Source organism: Amphiprion ocellaris, chromosome 6 (assembly GCF_022539595.1).
Source record: "Amphiprion ocellaris isolate individual 3 ecotype Okinawa chromosome 6, ASM2253959v1, whole genome shotgun sequence".
Classification (NCBI taxonomy): domain Eukaryota; kingdom Metazoa; phylum Chordata; class Actinopteri; family Pomacentridae; genus Amphiprion; species Amphiprion ocellaris.
In genome coordinates this window covers 16,779,041-16,795,315 of record NC_072771.1, presented here as the reverse complement: position 1 = coordinate 16,795,315, position 16,275 = coordinate 16,779,041, and the positions used below count along the sequence as shown (strand labels likewise).

The 16,275-nt window shown below is 42.7% G+C and overlaps 1 protein-coding gene across 6 annotated transcripts in view; it reads left to right on the top strand.

Moving 5' to 3' along the window:
• The window catches only part of ncor2 (nuclear receptor corepressor 2), a 94,640-nt gene that overhangs the window by 64,631 nt on the left and 13,734 nt on the right, over window positions 1-16,275 (top strand). For 3 of the 6 annotated variants that reach the window (XM_023290293.3, XM_023290291.3, XM_023290294.3), the window contains exons 18-34: window positions 2,247-2,389; window positions 2,566-2,704; window positions 3,400-3,829; window positions 4,997-5,117; window positions 5,631-5,892; window positions 6,677-6,724; window positions 7,042-7,206; window positions 7,369-7,505; window positions 7,654-7,753; window positions 7,937-8,041; window positions 8,879-8,970; window positions 13,137-13,287; window positions 13,479-13,628; window positions 13,756-13,848; window positions 15,165-15,382; window positions 15,468-15,813; window positions 16,042-16,242. In XM_023290293.3, coding sequence (XP_023146061.1) covers window positions 2,247-2,389; window positions 2,566-2,704; window positions 3,400-3,829; window positions 4,997-5,117; window positions 5,631-5,892; window positions 6,677-6,724; window positions 7,042-7,206; window positions 7,369-7,505; window positions 7,654-7,753; window positions 7,937-8,041; window positions 8,879-8,970; window positions 13,137-13,287; window positions 13,479-13,628; window positions 13,756-13,848; window positions 15,165-15,382; window positions 15,468-15,813; window positions 16,042-16,242 — 2,901 coding nt within the window. The remainder of the gene's footprint in view (window positions 1-2,246; window positions 2,390-2,565; window positions 2,705-3,399; window positions 3,830-4,996; window positions 5,118-5,630; window positions 5,893-6,676; window positions 6,725-7,041; window positions 7,207-7,368; window positions 7,506-7,653; window positions 7,754-7,936; window positions 8,042-8,878; window positions 8,971-13,136; window positions 13,288-13,478; window positions 13,629-13,755; window positions 13,849-15,164; window positions 15,383-15,467; window positions 15,814-16,041; window positions 16,243-16,275) is intronic. The other 3 variants (XM_023290295.3, XM_023290292.3, XM_035957261.2) reach the window with 2 other exon arrangements.

Below are 16,275 nucleotides of genomic sequence, written 5' to 3'. Positions count from 1 at the left end.
TGCTCTGGATCGAAAGGCCCAGCCCTGAAGAGCTTCCCGGCTGGCCATCTCGAGATCAGACCGTCTGATAGTATTATCCAGAGCAGGGCCACGAGACGGCTGGAGTGACAGGCATGTGACAGACAGGAGCAACCACTTTTTTGGCTACACCAGGTGTTGATTGGACTTTCTCTGGGAGGAGCTAATGGGAATACAGTGCCCTGATTGGGTGTGAGGCTACCACCTGTTTCAGTATTGCTGCTTCTTATTGGATGTTTGTTCCATGTGTGTTTCTCCAGCAACTAAGGCCCCGAGTCAACCAGAGCTGCTTTGGATTGTGCTTTGTGTGTTTGCATATGACGGAATAAACTGAACGTAGCTAGAGGTCATAACAAAGTGACCTTTGACTTCATTGCTACTGCTTCAGCTCCACTCCATGCTATGTGGCAGTGTTTGTGTCGTGGCTAGTCCAAGCATGTGTATGTTTATGTGTATTCTGTCAGGTTGGAGGGTGTCTGACTTGTATGGCTGTCTACCCCCTCCTCTCCTGCAGATGACTGTAAAAGGTTAATAGGTTATGGTCACATGTCTCAGTGCTCTTGGAGAGAGTCAGGCTGACAAGTCTTTGAGAAGCTTTTTCTAGCAATGCCTTTAGTGGCAACAATGAATATTTCAGCTGAAAAACCTCTTCCACTTTAACACTTGACAGGTTGTAGGTGTGCAACAGCTTTTAGACACCAGAAGCTCAGACTTTAAGATCACTCTTACTTGTTTTAGAAGTTCTTTTATACTGGCATTAATAAATTGTCAGCATGATGGGGAATATTGTACATCTTTCCACATTTGCTGGATGATGCACAGCTTTTCTCACCTTTTTGACCAAAGTAGTTTTTGTATCAGTTGGTATGTGCTGCAGAAGTAGTGTTTGACTTGTGTCAGTGCAGAGACATAATGTAACAGAAATGACTTTGCAAGGGATGTAGAGTTTTTATGACAGTTTATCATATTTTGCGTGACATTTTTAGATCTGTCTTAATGTCTTGATCATAAGTATCTCTGTATACATCAATATGTACAATCTTTGTCATAGATCTTAAATTGAAAGCAATTAATAGACAAGCTCTTATTTGCAGATATTGCTCAGTAGTCGTCTTTTTACTGACTTAGTCAAAGCCTCAATCCGATTCAGTCTTTCTGATTAATGTGAGAGTTGAAATGACAAGGCTGCAAACAGCTGTCCTTTCCTCTCCTTTGGCTCAGAGTCCTGCTTGTTGTCCTACTACCTCCATTAAGCGATGAGATGCAGAGACCCCTGAACCCATGTCCAAGGTTATCCTAAGACGTGTTGGCACTGTGCCTCCTAATAACACTCCTCCCACCCACCACCCCCAACAACCTTTTGAGAGGCTGTCCTGTTGCCAGGACCTGTCAGGCTGGCACAGGAAACAAGTGGGTGGTGTAAGCTAAGCCTCTTACAACACACTGTTAATGAGCTGCCTTTAGCTCACAGCAGACTCTGGGAAGGGGGCACTGGAGCAAATTCTACGTTATCTGTCTTTCTCACTCACTTGTACTCACACGCTGACTGCTCTCTACATTTCTACTTTTAGCACACATGCATTGCACTGTTTGTTTGTGTGAGTGTGCGCGCCTGCTTGCGTGTTTCATGACAGGTTGATCTATCACAGCTCTGTCCCAGTGGGTGCCAGTAGACTCTTGTGTAAGGCACAATCATGTGGTTGACTGGGTAAAGGACTAGGGTTTCTTGGAACTGGGTCACATCAAAGTCAGTTAGAATATGACACAGAGTGAACCTAGTGGAGAGAGTTAATGATGTCATTGGTGTGACTGACGTTTCACCTACCACACCACCACTCCCCTCTCTTTTACTCTTTCACTTTGTGTCTCTCCCTATTTAAGACGTGTATGTATCTATGTTACAGTGTGAACAAAACTCCCAGCCTGTGCTACAGCTTAGACAGCTGTATAGAGACAGATGTTTATGGCAATTGATTTACCATGACCAGACTTCCATGCTGTACACTAGAAGAGATTGTTAATTGAGATAGGGTTGATGGTATATAAACCAAAATAACCATTACTTTTGACAAGAAGTGCGCTTTGCACAGGTTGCAGCACCTTTTTTTTTTTTTTTTTAAAACAGCTGCTTAAAGAATATCTTGTTCTCAACAAGGCCACATCCATGTCTATCCTTCTTTCTTTATATTGTATCCTAATCCCTCTGCCTATCTATCTTTCAATTCCAGGCCTTCTCCAGTATGGTAGGAATTGGTCCGCCATCGCCAAGATGGTGGGATCAAAGACCGTGTCACAGTGCAAGAACTTCTATTTCAACTACAAAAAGAGGCAGAAACTGGATGAGATTCTGCAGCAGCATAAAATGAAATCGGTAAGCAGAGGGAAAGTTTCCAATTCACACTTTTACCTCATAATGTGGACAAAGTAAAGTCATTTATGCTTTTTATGCAGTGTCATGCTATAATATTGTTTCGGTTTCACTTTTGGATCAAAGATCTTTGCTCCCTGGGGCTTTTTTTTATTTAGTATGTGCTTGTTTCGACCCAGGAGAAGGAGCGAAAGGCCCGTCGTAGGGGCAAAGCCCTGCAGAATGAGGAGGCCAGTGCCCCGTATGCAGCAGAGGAGGAGGAGATGGAAGGATCAGGAGCCAGCTGCAATGAAGAGGAAGCCCCTGATGATGGAGAAGGTACACCAGTTTGAGGATCTGCATATATAGTGCGAATATCTGAAAAAAAAAAAAACATTGTTTGAATTGAATTGTATTTTTACCTGTATTTAGGGCCTGACAGCTGTTTTGGATAGGATGCTGTTTTCTTTGTGTATAGTATTTTTTTTATAACATTAAGTATTTCCATTTTTCCTAAGCCCTTATAGTTGAGGGCCTGAAAAATATTAGATTTAATGAGAACATAGCACAATAATCTTTTGTAATTGTGCAGCTTATCTTTGAGTTGTTTTGGATGGCATTAGATTGTGTAGGTGTACCTAGTAATGTGGCAACTTAATACGTATATAATTTCATATAACAGTGTAACTCTGAGTAGTTCCCTGTTGATGTGAAATATCATGCTCTGCAGTGACAAGCATACAAGTGTCATGAAAATCCTGCTGTAGTTTTTTGATAGAAGTATACTGCATAGACTGCATTTCCACAATGGAGTGCTGATGCCCCAGGGGATTTCATCCATCATCTGAATTGGTTTTGTGTTCCCTCTTATTGTACAATGAAACCTGATTAGGCAGAAGACTGGCACTGTGAAGAATCTGGTTTAGCAGAAAGAGATGGGAAAAAGATGGACTAAAAAAGGACAAGGAGATATAACATGATTTACAGTATGAGCCCTAATCTGTGTTTCTTTTTGTCCTCTGTCTGTGTCCCAGGTGGAGCCAACAACAGCTCTGACACAGAGAGCTTGCCCTCGCCTCACTCATCCGAGGACAGTAAGGCTAAAGAGGAAGGCTCGAGCAGGTCCAAGGGCAGCTCCAACAGCGGAGACAAGGAGGAGGCCCAATCAGACATGGGCCAGGCAGGGGATGAGAAACCTCAAGTCAAGGAGGATGCAGACTCAGCCATCAAGCAGGAGATAAAGACTGAAACAGGAGAGCCCAACAAAGAGCAGCTGCAGCCAACGCCACCCAGTGATGCCACAGATAAAAAACCTCCTACAGCAGAGGCAGAGGAAGTAAAAAGTTCCACCAAAAGCTCCAAAAAGGATCATGCATCCAAAACAGGCTCGCATGGGGACAGTGATTCTAGTGCCACTTGCAGCGCCGATGAGGTGGAGGAGACAGACAACACAGATAAGAACAGGTGAGAGTTATTAGGATTTAGTGAAAATGTGATTTTATTTACTTATTTATTTTTTCAGAAAATCTAATTTCCTATTTGTTTAAATTGAAAACAATGCTTTATGTCTCTTTCCTGCTTAATTTCACGATCGACATCTTTGGGCGTGGTTGACATTATTAGTGTCAAAGGGCTTCTGGTTTTTGAGTGATTTACGAAGCGTCCTACTTCTCCTGTCTACCACAGCAGACATCAGACAACAAACCAGTGAAGGTTTTGAAGTGGTATTCGTTGCCTAGCTACACTTTAGAGCAGCAAAGCCATGTTTGGCAAGCCACTTGTGTGTATACCACAGGTTGCTCTCTGCTATCCGCCAGAGATTGTAATTGCATTTTGTATGAATGAAGGACAAAATCTGTGTGTGTATGTGTGTGTGTTTGTATGTGTGTATAAAATCTAGTCTATCTATCTATCTGTCTGTCTGTCTGTCTGTATCTATCTATCTATCTATCTATATAGTTATATATAGATGTATATATACAATCTGTGTGTGATTGAGGCCACAAGAAATGGGTGTCAAAGTGCGTGGGAGGAGTGATTAGTCTTGTTTGCAGGGTATTTGTTCAATTTTTTCCATGACAGCAGACTGCATGTACTGGCAAAGCTGAGGGAAACGCTGCCCTCTCTGCCAAAGCAAACAAAGGGAGTGAGAGAGTGTGTGTGTGCGTATGTGTGTACGCACTCTTGTGCTGCTGTGCATCAGTGTGTGTATCCGTCTGTGATTCAGAGTATGATGTGCGTTTACGACAGATGTGAGAGACATATATATGGATTTTTACTTGGAATTCTTTTTCGCACTCCCAGGCTCTGTCAACACATATCTACCCCATATGCACACACACACCATGCATATCTGCTCCCCCCCATCATTTGAATAGTTAAATAGCGAAGATTTCTCTGTGTCTTATTAGGAAATATACAGACAAACCTCACTCTTTCTGTGATATTTTTCAGTTTTTGCTCTTTAAAGTTTTTATTGAATGTTAAAATTTGGTTTCAGCTGGGGAAAGCAAATGACACTGAACAGTGTGTGGAGATTTTCAAATTAGGATGAACTACATGAGTTTATGGAAACACTAATCAGGAAATGTTATCTCACTCCCACTCACTTAACTCTCTCTGCGTTTGTAGAATGACTTCTCCACGGCCGAGCCTGCTGAACTACACTCACGATGGGGTCACATCATCCCCACTACAGAAGCCCATGGATCTAAAGCAGCTCAAACAGCGGGCTGCTGCTATACCACCTATTGTGAGTTACTAGTTACATTTTGTGTGTCTCATAGTTTTTTATTCTCACACGTCACACAGCTGTTAGAGGCAAGAGCATCTCAGCTTTTTTACCCTTGGAAAGTGTCTTTGATTCAGGTAGTGTTTTGTAACTGAAAACTGATTTGCTCAGCTCCTGTAAACGTGCACATGCACACTATCAGTCTCCCATTGCAGTGGTATCAACATTATCCCTGGCTCTCTGCTTACAGAGATAACCATGTAGCAGGTGAAATTGTTGTCATTTTTGTTTGAGATAAGCCAACCAGATGGAGGACGATGGGATAGATTGCTTTGTGGAGAAGAAATGAGATGCCAGGCATTAGGGAAACTTTAGCTTACTAAGAAATAAGAGATGCGTATTAGCTATCATGTTGATCAGATACTGTATGTGGCTAACCATATGTCAAATGCCAGGTAGAACTGGGCATGTGTTTATGTGTTATGAATGTGGCATGTATGTAACCTTTTTATTTCCTTCTTGTCCTGTGCGCAGATGCCAGAGGCCTCTGTGCAGGGCAGCCAGCGGAGTGGGGGTGGGAAAGCAGTGCTACCCCCCCATGCCCTGGCACTCTACCAGCAGCAGATCACCATGGCTCATGGGGAGTCCTCTCAGGAGGTCAAACAGCAGCAGCAACTTTCAGGCCAGCCAGGCAAACAGCAGCCATATACCCCACAGTCGGACAGAGACAGGGAGGCTCTTCACAGCAGCAGCCCCCGTGTTCGCCCACGCAGCCCCTCCACCAGTGAAAAAGATGGTACGCAGACCTTTATCACTACAGAAAACTATTCGTGTTGCCTATGAACTCATTTAACTATCATGTTATGAATGTAGGAACTTCATACAATTTCCAGCACATTATCTCCTTTTTCCTGTGCCATTTTTTTGTGTCTCATTCATGTCACTCTACTGCAGGGTGTATGTCTGCATGACATGGTACATTGCTGGAGTTGTCAGTTTTAAAATGTGCAAGGAATAATGAATTCACATTCACAAAAAAAATATTAAAAAATGGCTAATGAAAGTTTTGCGCAACATGCAGTTCTAGTAGTGTTTGATCTAGTTTTGCTTAGTTGGTCCTTGCTACAAGCTCTAACCTTGAGTCTGTGTTCTCTAGTGTTTAGGGTATTCAAGTGTTTCTGGGACACTCGTGAAGAGGAAACTGATAAATGATCTGGTATTGCTATTGACCCAGAAGGGAATATAGTCTAGTTCAGTGCACTTACTGTAAGCTTGTGGAATGTGAATGTCTGAGAGCACAGTGAAAGACTTGAACCAGTCCAGACAAAGACAGGTCTTTTATTACCAACTGGGCACAGCAGCTGGGAACGTTAAAGTACAGCAGCCGCTTTATCATTAGTTTTAAGAAAAGTAGAAGATTTGGAAAGCTCTTCATACCTGACATAGGAGCATAGATATTTATTAGTATTTCTCTGCCCATGTAATGGAGAGAGTTAATGTAGTTAGTGCATATCTGAAGGCAAGCAAGAGAACAATGCTGTGAGGATGCGATGAACTGTGGTGTGTTTGTGTCCCTTCAGAACTGGAAGGCAACGAGAGGTGGTTACTGACCCTCCTGCAGGGATTAAGTAGGTTCACCCATTGCCTTTTACCCCTACTTCTTTCTAATCACACCTTTCGCACACTGCAGTGCAATCACCTCCTCTGCTGGATTTTACCTGTGTACTTGAAGCTGAAATTTAGCAATGGGTTCTTGTGATGTTAGTGCACTTATTCAGCGGCGTGTCACTCTGAGTGGCAAGTGGCACGAGGGATTCTGTGTCATTATGATGACAGTGATGATGCTGTCGACAACACTGAGTTAGTGGCAAAAGGACGGCTTCTTGATTGCTCTATCTGGATGCTGCGTCTTGATCCTGACTCTCTGTATGTGTTGATGTTGCAGAAAAGTCCCAAGCATTCTCTCCGCATGGGGACGCCAAGAAGCAGGCACTGGGCCCCGATGACCTGAGGACTTCCAACTTGGGTCGCCCAGTTCTCTCCCCCTACCCCATGTCCCCACGAGACATGGCCAAGATCAGTCACGACCAGCACCTGCTCCACTTCAATTGTAAGTATTCTCTATATTCTTTACAAGCATCATATACAATGTATTTTAATTTGTACGGTGAGTAATATACTGCATTATGGAAACTTCTTGACACTGAAGGTCCTCTAGAGAGCCTTTACCAAAGATCTAATGCTCAATCTCATAATCTCTCCTGTCTACCAGCGTTCCAGCAAGCAGGCCACCCGTCACTATCCAGCCTGCCTCAGGACAGTAGTAGACTAGCAGCAGTGAGACCCCTCACAATGCCAGAGCCTCCACCTCTCATTTCCTCCAATAAGCCAGGAGGCTCTATCACACAGGTATAGCACGACACACAAAAGTATTGCTTTTAGATAATCAGAATTACCCAATATTAGGACATTATTTAAAAATCAATGTGACAACCTAACAAATGCCATAGCAGTGATGGTATTTATAAACATTATGATCAAATATGTGTTTATTCAGGGCACCCCAGTGCAACTGCACAGTCCTGCTCATGGGTTGGACCATGGGAAGATGCCCCCCACACAGATGGGGTTGCCTTGGATGGATCAAAGGAAAGTTGGTGAGTATAATTGGTTGGAGGGATTAGTACACTTCAATTTTTTCTTCCTGGAAGGTGCCACCCACCACTACCACACCTGATACTCAGATCTAATTAACTCTTGCCTTACTACACACGTGACTTTCTCATTACTGTTTGTCTCTTCATTCTGTGCTTGTTTCCATTTTGTAATGCACGACACAGGTACTTTCCCAGTAGTAAAGCAGGAGCAGTTGTCCCCTCACAGCTCATCCTCCCAGGCTGATAACCTGTCAACCCAGGGAGTGTCTCATGAAACCACTGGACGTGGTGGGTGCCTTGTCTTTTCCTCACATTGTTTCCATTTACAAGGAGTTGATATTTAACTTTTGCTTTTGCATTTTTCCTTGGCCTGTGTAGGGGGTAAGGAGTTAAATCGATGGATAAAATATTCACTCACTTCTCATATTCAGTTTTTCTCCATCACAACAAATTTATTTGAGAGTTATGATATTTTTGCCATCAGCTATGATTTCATACACCCTTGAATAATAAAGTCAAATCATGAGTTTTTTTGTTTTGTTTTTTTTTATTCAGCACTGTCATGCTGAAAAGATTTATCCCCTCAGCATGACAGTGACCCATGGCACACAGCAAAGACCACACTGGAGTGACTTGGGGACAAGTCTTCGAATGTACTTGAGTGATCCAGGCTAGACTTAAATCTCAATTGAGAATAGGTGGGGAGTTGAGTTCACTGAAGCTCATCTAATCTGACAGAGCTTGAAAGGATGTGAAGAAAAAAAAAAAAGAAAGGATGTGAAGAATTGAAGAAACTGCCCAAGTCTGTGTGTGCAAAGCTGGTAGACACTTACTCAGGAAAATTTAAGGCTGCGATTACAGTCGATGATGCCCCAACGCAGTTTTCCTTTTTCTACTAAATGTGGAAAACTGACCAAATTTTTACTCTAACATCACTAGATATGGTGCTGAGAATGAAAACTAGAATTATACATGTTTGGCTTCTTGGCCGGCCTTGCAGGACTGTATGCAAACCTAAATTCCTAGTGATTGTTTACATTGTGCTTTACTTCACCTACTCTTAGTCCAACTTTACCTTTTGGATTACAGTTTCTTTCCTTGTTTTCTTTACAACTTCTATTCCAGCTGTACAGGGGGGCAGTATCACTAAGGGCATCCCAGGGACCAGAATGCATCCAGATTCTTCAATTTCCTACCGAGGGGGCTCCATTACTCAGGTGAGCTGACATCACTGAAGTAGGTCCTGGGTGTTGTTTTTTTTTTTTTTTTTTTTTTTTGCTGCTGTGGAGGAGTTAGTAATGTCCCAGTTAAGTGTTTTTCACTTTCTGCTGATTCCAGTGGAGTTTTTCCAGGGGCTTTCTTCTTAACAAAGCTGCTGTGTCTCCACTTAATCTTATGTGCTAGGTTAATTCCAATTGAGGATGTTTTAGAGATAACTGACTTTCTAGTCAGAAAATACCTATTGGTTTAGACATCTGTTTTGACTGTGTCATGTGGGAATCATTGCTGTTTCCCTTTAAAATACTCTTAAGCTGTTAGTTTGATGATGTAACCTAGCAATAATCCCCTGCCGCTGTGTTTTAACTCTCACTGTGACTGTTGCAATTTGCTACTGCTGTGATGGGCGCGGCAATCCCTGATGTGTGTACGTTATGAAAATTCTGCTGACAGTGTTCAAGTAGTTTTAGTAGTGCATTACAACAGACAGTTGGCAGTTCTCTTCCCCTTTTTTATTTGAAGAACCTGTGAACAGCTTCTGAAATGTATCTACATAACCCATTTTAAGATATTGTAATATATAGGCAGGGTAATGGGTCATATAGATTTAGATGAGATTTGCTATGCTAGTGTTTCTCCTCATATTACAGTACTAGAGTGCTGTGTTCAGGTTAATCTGATTTCTTGAAGGTTGATATAATAGCTATAAATAGTGAACAGAAACTGATACTGTTTTAAATTGTGTTAAGGCTTATGATATCACTGCCTCGTACAGCTATTACACAGACAGGCCATGCTTGTTATTTTTTATTATCCCACCCTCTTCCAGTGGTTCACACTAGTTTTGCTCATATATGCAGCCATTGGCTTCTAAGCATACAGTATGAAACCTGAGCTTTATGCTCCAAATCTGAGCTTTGTACTTATGATGAAAGAGAGAGCAGCAGAACTGGTGAGAGGTCATGAGGCAGAACAAGTGCTGTGGCTGCTGGATTTTCCTAGTGCTGTGACATAACCACAGCTCTGAGTGGCCCTGTTGTCGGAGCAACAGGTACACACTGTACCGCGTCTGTTCCCTCTTTTATTTATGTATTTACTCTAGATGCTGGCTAAACCCAGTCATTGATATACCCACTGTAATCCAAGTGGCCTACAAGACCAACTGAATGTTGAGGAGGCTGATATACACTGTGATAGCTTAGTAAAAGGAAAGATAAGGGAATGATAAAGTGTAACCGTTCAAGAGGGAAAGATCTATTTGTCTGGCTTCTAGCTAGGTGGATTGATAGATGTGTGTGTACACACTCAGATATGGCAGTGATGCATTTTTTTATGGAGTAGCTAAAGACTGCTATAGTCAGTGCCATCAGATCCTGTAAACAGAACCCCCCTCCCTCCTCATTCGTCAAAAACCCTACTAGTCTGGCCCCCAGCCTTCCTCAGTCATTTCTGGGAAAAGCTGCAACCAACAGATGAGAAATGTGCTCTCAGGCCCTACTGTGTCTGTTATTCAACCGTCCACTCCCGCTCTCCTCCCTTCACCAGGCAGTGTAAAAATATGACTCATACTCAGGGTACGAGTGATGTGAGTCAAGGTTTTAACAAAGCCGCTTGTTGTCATCCGCTGTTGTCAAGTGGCTGCACCTCCGCTTCATCTGGGAGTACAACTCTGTATTTCAAAGATGTGTTTTTGTGCACTTGTTTGCTTACTGTTTTGGATTCCTGTTATATGTCACTATTGTAAGAAACACTGACTGCAGTAAAAACAGTTCAAGAAATGCAGGACACTTTCTGTTTCATATGTAACATTATCAGCAGTTTGCAGCAAATTAACAGCTTAGTGTCGCAGACGCATTACCCGAAAAGAAGAGCAGTAAAGAGTGTTCCCAATCATTCACACCAACTCTACAATAATTGTTACTCCGCCAAGGAAGGGCAGAGTTATGTGACGATCGGCGTACATTTGTCTGAGAGTCTGTCTGTCTGTCTGTCTGTCTGTGTGAAACATTACTCAAAAACGGACAAATGCATTTGGATGAAATTTTCAGGGAAGGTCAGAAATGACACAAGGACCAAGTGATTACATTTTGGCAGTGATGTGGCTTACAGTCTGGATCCACGGCTTTGTTAAAGATTTCCCATTGCCAGATATAGCTGCCGGCACGGCGTCACTGTAACCACGACGTGAACACTGTGTCAGTTACCTGCTGACGATCACATGATTGCGATCCTACTACAAAATGACCATGATTTATCAGTTGGAAATCATACAAGGAACAATTGATTGAACTGTGGGGTGTTTCTGAGTCCCATCAATTCCTGCAGCCCGCTACATATTTAGGTCACACAATGTAGCAAACCCCAGCCAGACAATGGTGAAGCTCCTGATGTTTCACACAGCCTTTATTTACGTTCAGCCGTCAGCCTTATTTTGAACACAAATTCACCTTTCTGTCCTTCACTCATTTCTTCACCATAAGAGCTTGCCCGAATTCCAGCTAGGTGCTTCTAAGTTTATACACATCCTTTGTGTTAGACAGCAACATCATGGAACCATTTTCTTTTATCTTTTCATGAATTTTTGGACTTTTCAGCAGCGTCTTCGTCATGTCAAGAAACCGCTTCCTAGATAAACACTTCGTGTGCCGCTGGAATGGTGACAAAATAAAAGCCCACAACATTAAAAATACGCCTTCAAAATAAAAGCCTGGAGGGAACGCTTATTTTAACACTAGCAAATCAAAGGCTTGCCAAAAGTGATGAACTGATCAATAGACCTTTATAAGAGTAATTCACACACAATTCGGTCTTCATACATAACATGCACACGCATAGCACATGCCTGTGCTCAACGCAAGGTAATTTTTTATTAAAGATTTCATCCGTTGGAAATGATGCGTCGACTGAGCAGCCTTGGCAGAGTACTGCACTCTCTGAGTGCTTTTCTAGTTTGAAATAGAATTATAATTCACCTGTACTGTGACTCATTGTAATTTTCCTAAATTAACTATCAGGGGCTTTTAACAGAAATGTGTTATTTCTATATTGAATAATTGTGTTTTAACACTTAAAACATGCACCCATCAGGCATAACATTATGACCACCTGCCTAATATTGTGTTGGTCTCCTTTATGCTGCTAAAACTCCTCTGACCCAGTGGGGCATGAACACAGGACCTCTGGGGATGTCCTGTGGCACCAGGATGGTGGCAGTGAATTCTGTGGATCCTGTGGGTTGCAGGGTGGGACCTACCTAGATCTGGCTTATCCTGGGACACCTCACAGATGCTCAGTAGGATTTGGATCTGGGGAGTGTGGAACCCAGGTGAATGGGGGACACTACTGAGCAGTTTTTGCTGTGTCAGGGTGCATTGTCCTGCTGATGGTGGCAACTGGCATCAAGGAGTACTGTCGCCATAGAAGGGGTTGGGCGGTTGCTTGACCTGCAATGCTTAGGTGGGTCGTACATGTCAAACATCCACATGAATGTCAGGACTCAAGGTTTCCCAGCAGAACATTGCATTACAATAAGATGATCGATGTTATTCACTTCACCTGTCAGTGGTCATAATGTTGTGGTTGATCTGTAAATGTTTTCATCGTGCTGATTTGTTAATTGTATGCACTGTTAGGTTTTTAATTTTAGTGCTTGCTCTTAATATGTGCTGGTTAGAATGTAGCAAAATTATATAATTTGTGTTATTCTCTTGAAATCGTAAAGGTATGAATTTCATAGTAACACAGGAAGCACAAAATTAAATCCAGTCTCCATCAAACATTGTAATTACCTCTGCCTGGTATAAGAATTGCTTACCTGTACAGATAGCTAACTGTTTAGAGTTTGTAGTATGCCACATAGGCAGGTGCATAGGTTTCTTGAGAAGACAACTTCAAGGTGCTTTGAGAGGCTTGGTGTTCTTTTTTTGTTTGTCTCTTGTGTATTTTGTGTCATTGACATATAAAGGTGGTTCTACAAGCTGTTAGTTTGACAGAAAATAGAGAAATTAAGTGTGAATGGTTTCTGCTGATAGTCAAAGGTGTTTCTTGTAAACTCTATCTCTCCATATCAAGATTGTGATCAGACTTTGACATTTTCTTAAGAGTGGCTGCTGCTGCACACTGAGACAACAAAGTGCAGGTCTCATTTCTTCTGTTGTCACCGCAGGGGACGCCTGCAGATGTGCTCTATAAGGGAACCATAGCACGTCTGATCACAGAGGAGAGCGCCAGCCGAGCTGAGAGAGAGCGGGATGAGGCACTGTCTAAAGGCCATGTGCTCTATGAGGGCATCAGTGGGCACATTCTCACATACGACCGTGAGTATATCAGCTCAGCTGTTTAACACTTTGTGCTTTACTCTATGCCAACACAACATCAAATGTGGTTTCCTGTTGCGTTTACAAGCACAAATCTGCACCTTGATTTATTCATATAAATGATTAGAGTATTATTCCTACTCTGAGGAATACTGTTTGTGCACATAAAGTAGCATGTGTGTAATTTGCAGGCCCACCGTCTCAGACCCCCAAAGATGAGGGCCGAGGCCCAGGGCAGTCTGGGGACATTCTGGGCTTGAAGCGTCCTTACGATGTCATGGAAGGAGGCATCTCTAGAGGACTGCCTATGAGGGATTCGCTGTCTGCAGCCAACTGTGAAGGTAAGAGATAATCCCCTGTAACCATCATGTTAGACATTTATTTAATGTATTCAACACTCATTATTGATTAAATCACTTACTATGTAAAGTCCTACATCTCAAGACTTGTCAACTATCTTCAACTCAGGTCTGATTGTTCGAGCCATGCCTCATGATAGGGATAGTCCGCACCACACGTCCTACAAGGATGCTCATCACATTCGTGGTTCTATCTCGCAAGGTAGGATAACACACCAATCTAACACCTTAATATAAGACTTGAGCAGGAAATTTTATGTTCTTTTTCAACGTGTATTAGTTTAAAATCAAACTCCCACTCATTCCTGGTGGCAGACTTTGTCTTATATCTTCCTGCAGAGTAAGCATTAAAGTTGGGGTAGGCAGTATTTTTATTTTTGCTGTTAATATGAAAAAAGTTATAATATCCTTTCTGCGTACTGCAGTCTAAGCTCTCTGAAAGAAAACTAGACTTCTACACCCCCTCTTGGCTCTGTCATCAAACTTTAGAAAACGTAGCCAATGGCCGAAGACTTTGACCAATCACAGGTCTTTACACCTGGATCAGGTGAGATAATACAAAGAGCAACAAAGTCTGATGGAGTAGGATGTGGTAGCTGAATGGGTTAAACAGAGAAGTTTGGATGCGAGTCCTGCTGGAAGTCAGAAGGGCATGCTGACTTTTGGTTTGAACTTTTTGCACATATGAAATGTTTGCTCCTCTAGGGGGAGGGGCTTAGTGATGAGAGAGGACAAAAGAGAGCTGCAGGAGGAGGGCTGTGCTTTTTAAAAGTCTGACGATTTTTGCCTGTTCTAAATTTCCACCTACCACAACTATAAAAAAAGTAATTTAAATGCACTGAATGTTTTTGATAATTGTGGAAGACAACCAAATTGACATTGTTTTACGAGCTGCAGTCGACTGGGTCAAGCATGCGTGATTTTAAGCATGGCAAATTGAAGCAACACAACTATTCTTGCAAAAGTCTTTAAGATTTTGCAGTACACTAAATCTCTGAACTGAATCTAAAAGTGTCTGTACCTAAAGGGCAGCCCTATTTGCAGTATAATGACCTTTAATGTCGATCTCAGTATGCATTCTGTGTTTCGCCAAGAAGTACACACTCATTGGGCTCTCACTTCATCAGCTTACATTCTCAAAGCTCACTCAGCAGAGCTGCTGAGAAAGCAAGCTTTCTTTTGCCTTTTTCCTTTCAAGACACGGATTGCACTAGCTTACCAGAAGTCATTCACTGGCAGGAGTACTTCCATGTCAATATTTATAGTTATTTGTTTGATAGCAGTTAAGTGAGATAGTCGTGTTATATTGTCTTGCCTAGAGATAGTAACAGATGAAGCAACTCTCCTCTGCTGCTGTAGCTGAGCTGATATATTCCTATCAGAATTTTTATTTCTGTTTCCCTTGTGTGCTTCATCCATTTCTTGGCTCATGTCTGGCTGAATTATGAAAAAAAAAATGTAAATATTTTCTGCCCACTCTTGTTTGAAGAAAGATAGATTAACATATTTCAATTTCAGGTATACCTCGTCATCTTGACCCTCAGGATGGCTACCTGAGAAGGGAAGCAAAGCAGATGAAAAGAGAGGGCTCACCAACCCGTGGGTCGGGCTCACTGTCTGACCCAATGAAGGGCAGAGAGGCCATCGTGCCCACGGTTAAGGAGGCTGGCCGCTCTATCCACCTCATTCCCAGAGAAGAGCTTAGACAGCCTGCCAAGGACGGCATCATAGCACAGGTATATAGATGCGAATGACACATGTAGAGGCTATCCAACCCTTAAAGCTTTTTAGCCTATTAACTCCCCATGTACCTCTCTTTAGGGAACACCTATGAAACAAGAGGCGCCTGGTTCAGGGAAACGTCATGATGTCCGCTCCATCATAGCCAGTTCACCACGTTCCTACCACAATGCACCCTCCCACCTGGAGATGCGTGCTGAGAGAGGTCGATATGAGGAGGCACCTAAGGGACGGCCCAGTGCAGTGGTCAGCACGGCTAGCTCTATAGCCCGCTCTTCTCCCCTTACACTGGGGTCAGAGCAAGGAGGCAAAGCCCATCATAGCCCTGTGGGCTACGATGATAAAGGCGCCTTAAGAACCCCTTACCCTGGGCCCTCGCACCGTGGCTCCCCACTGTCCAGGGAGGCAAGCCAAAGGCAGCATGAGGGTGGGTATATCTCATTCCAGACAAAACACTGAGTTTGTAATTTTGAATAATAAAACAGCGGAATTTGAAACAAAACCTAATGCAAAATATGTATGTTATTAGTGCATATTAGCTGTGATATGTAATAAGTGATATAGTGCTAAAAAAAAGATTTTAAGCAAGATACTTTACTCTTCATCCAGCAAAAGCCATGCATGAAATTCTTTTGTTTCCTTTTTTTGAATCCAGGTTCCAGTAAAAATCCGACTCAGGAGCGTAAAGCCACACCTACCCCCAGGGAGATGAGTGCCACCAAATCCCCACTCTCTGGTGTTACGGATCAGACCTATGAGCGTCTGCTGCAGGGTCTTGGAGCTACAGACGTGTATCGACAGATTCCTTTAGCCTTTGATCCTGCAGCGCTGCCCCGTGGCATCCCCATCGAACCAGGTACAGAGACACAGTCAAAATTCTATTGAAAAA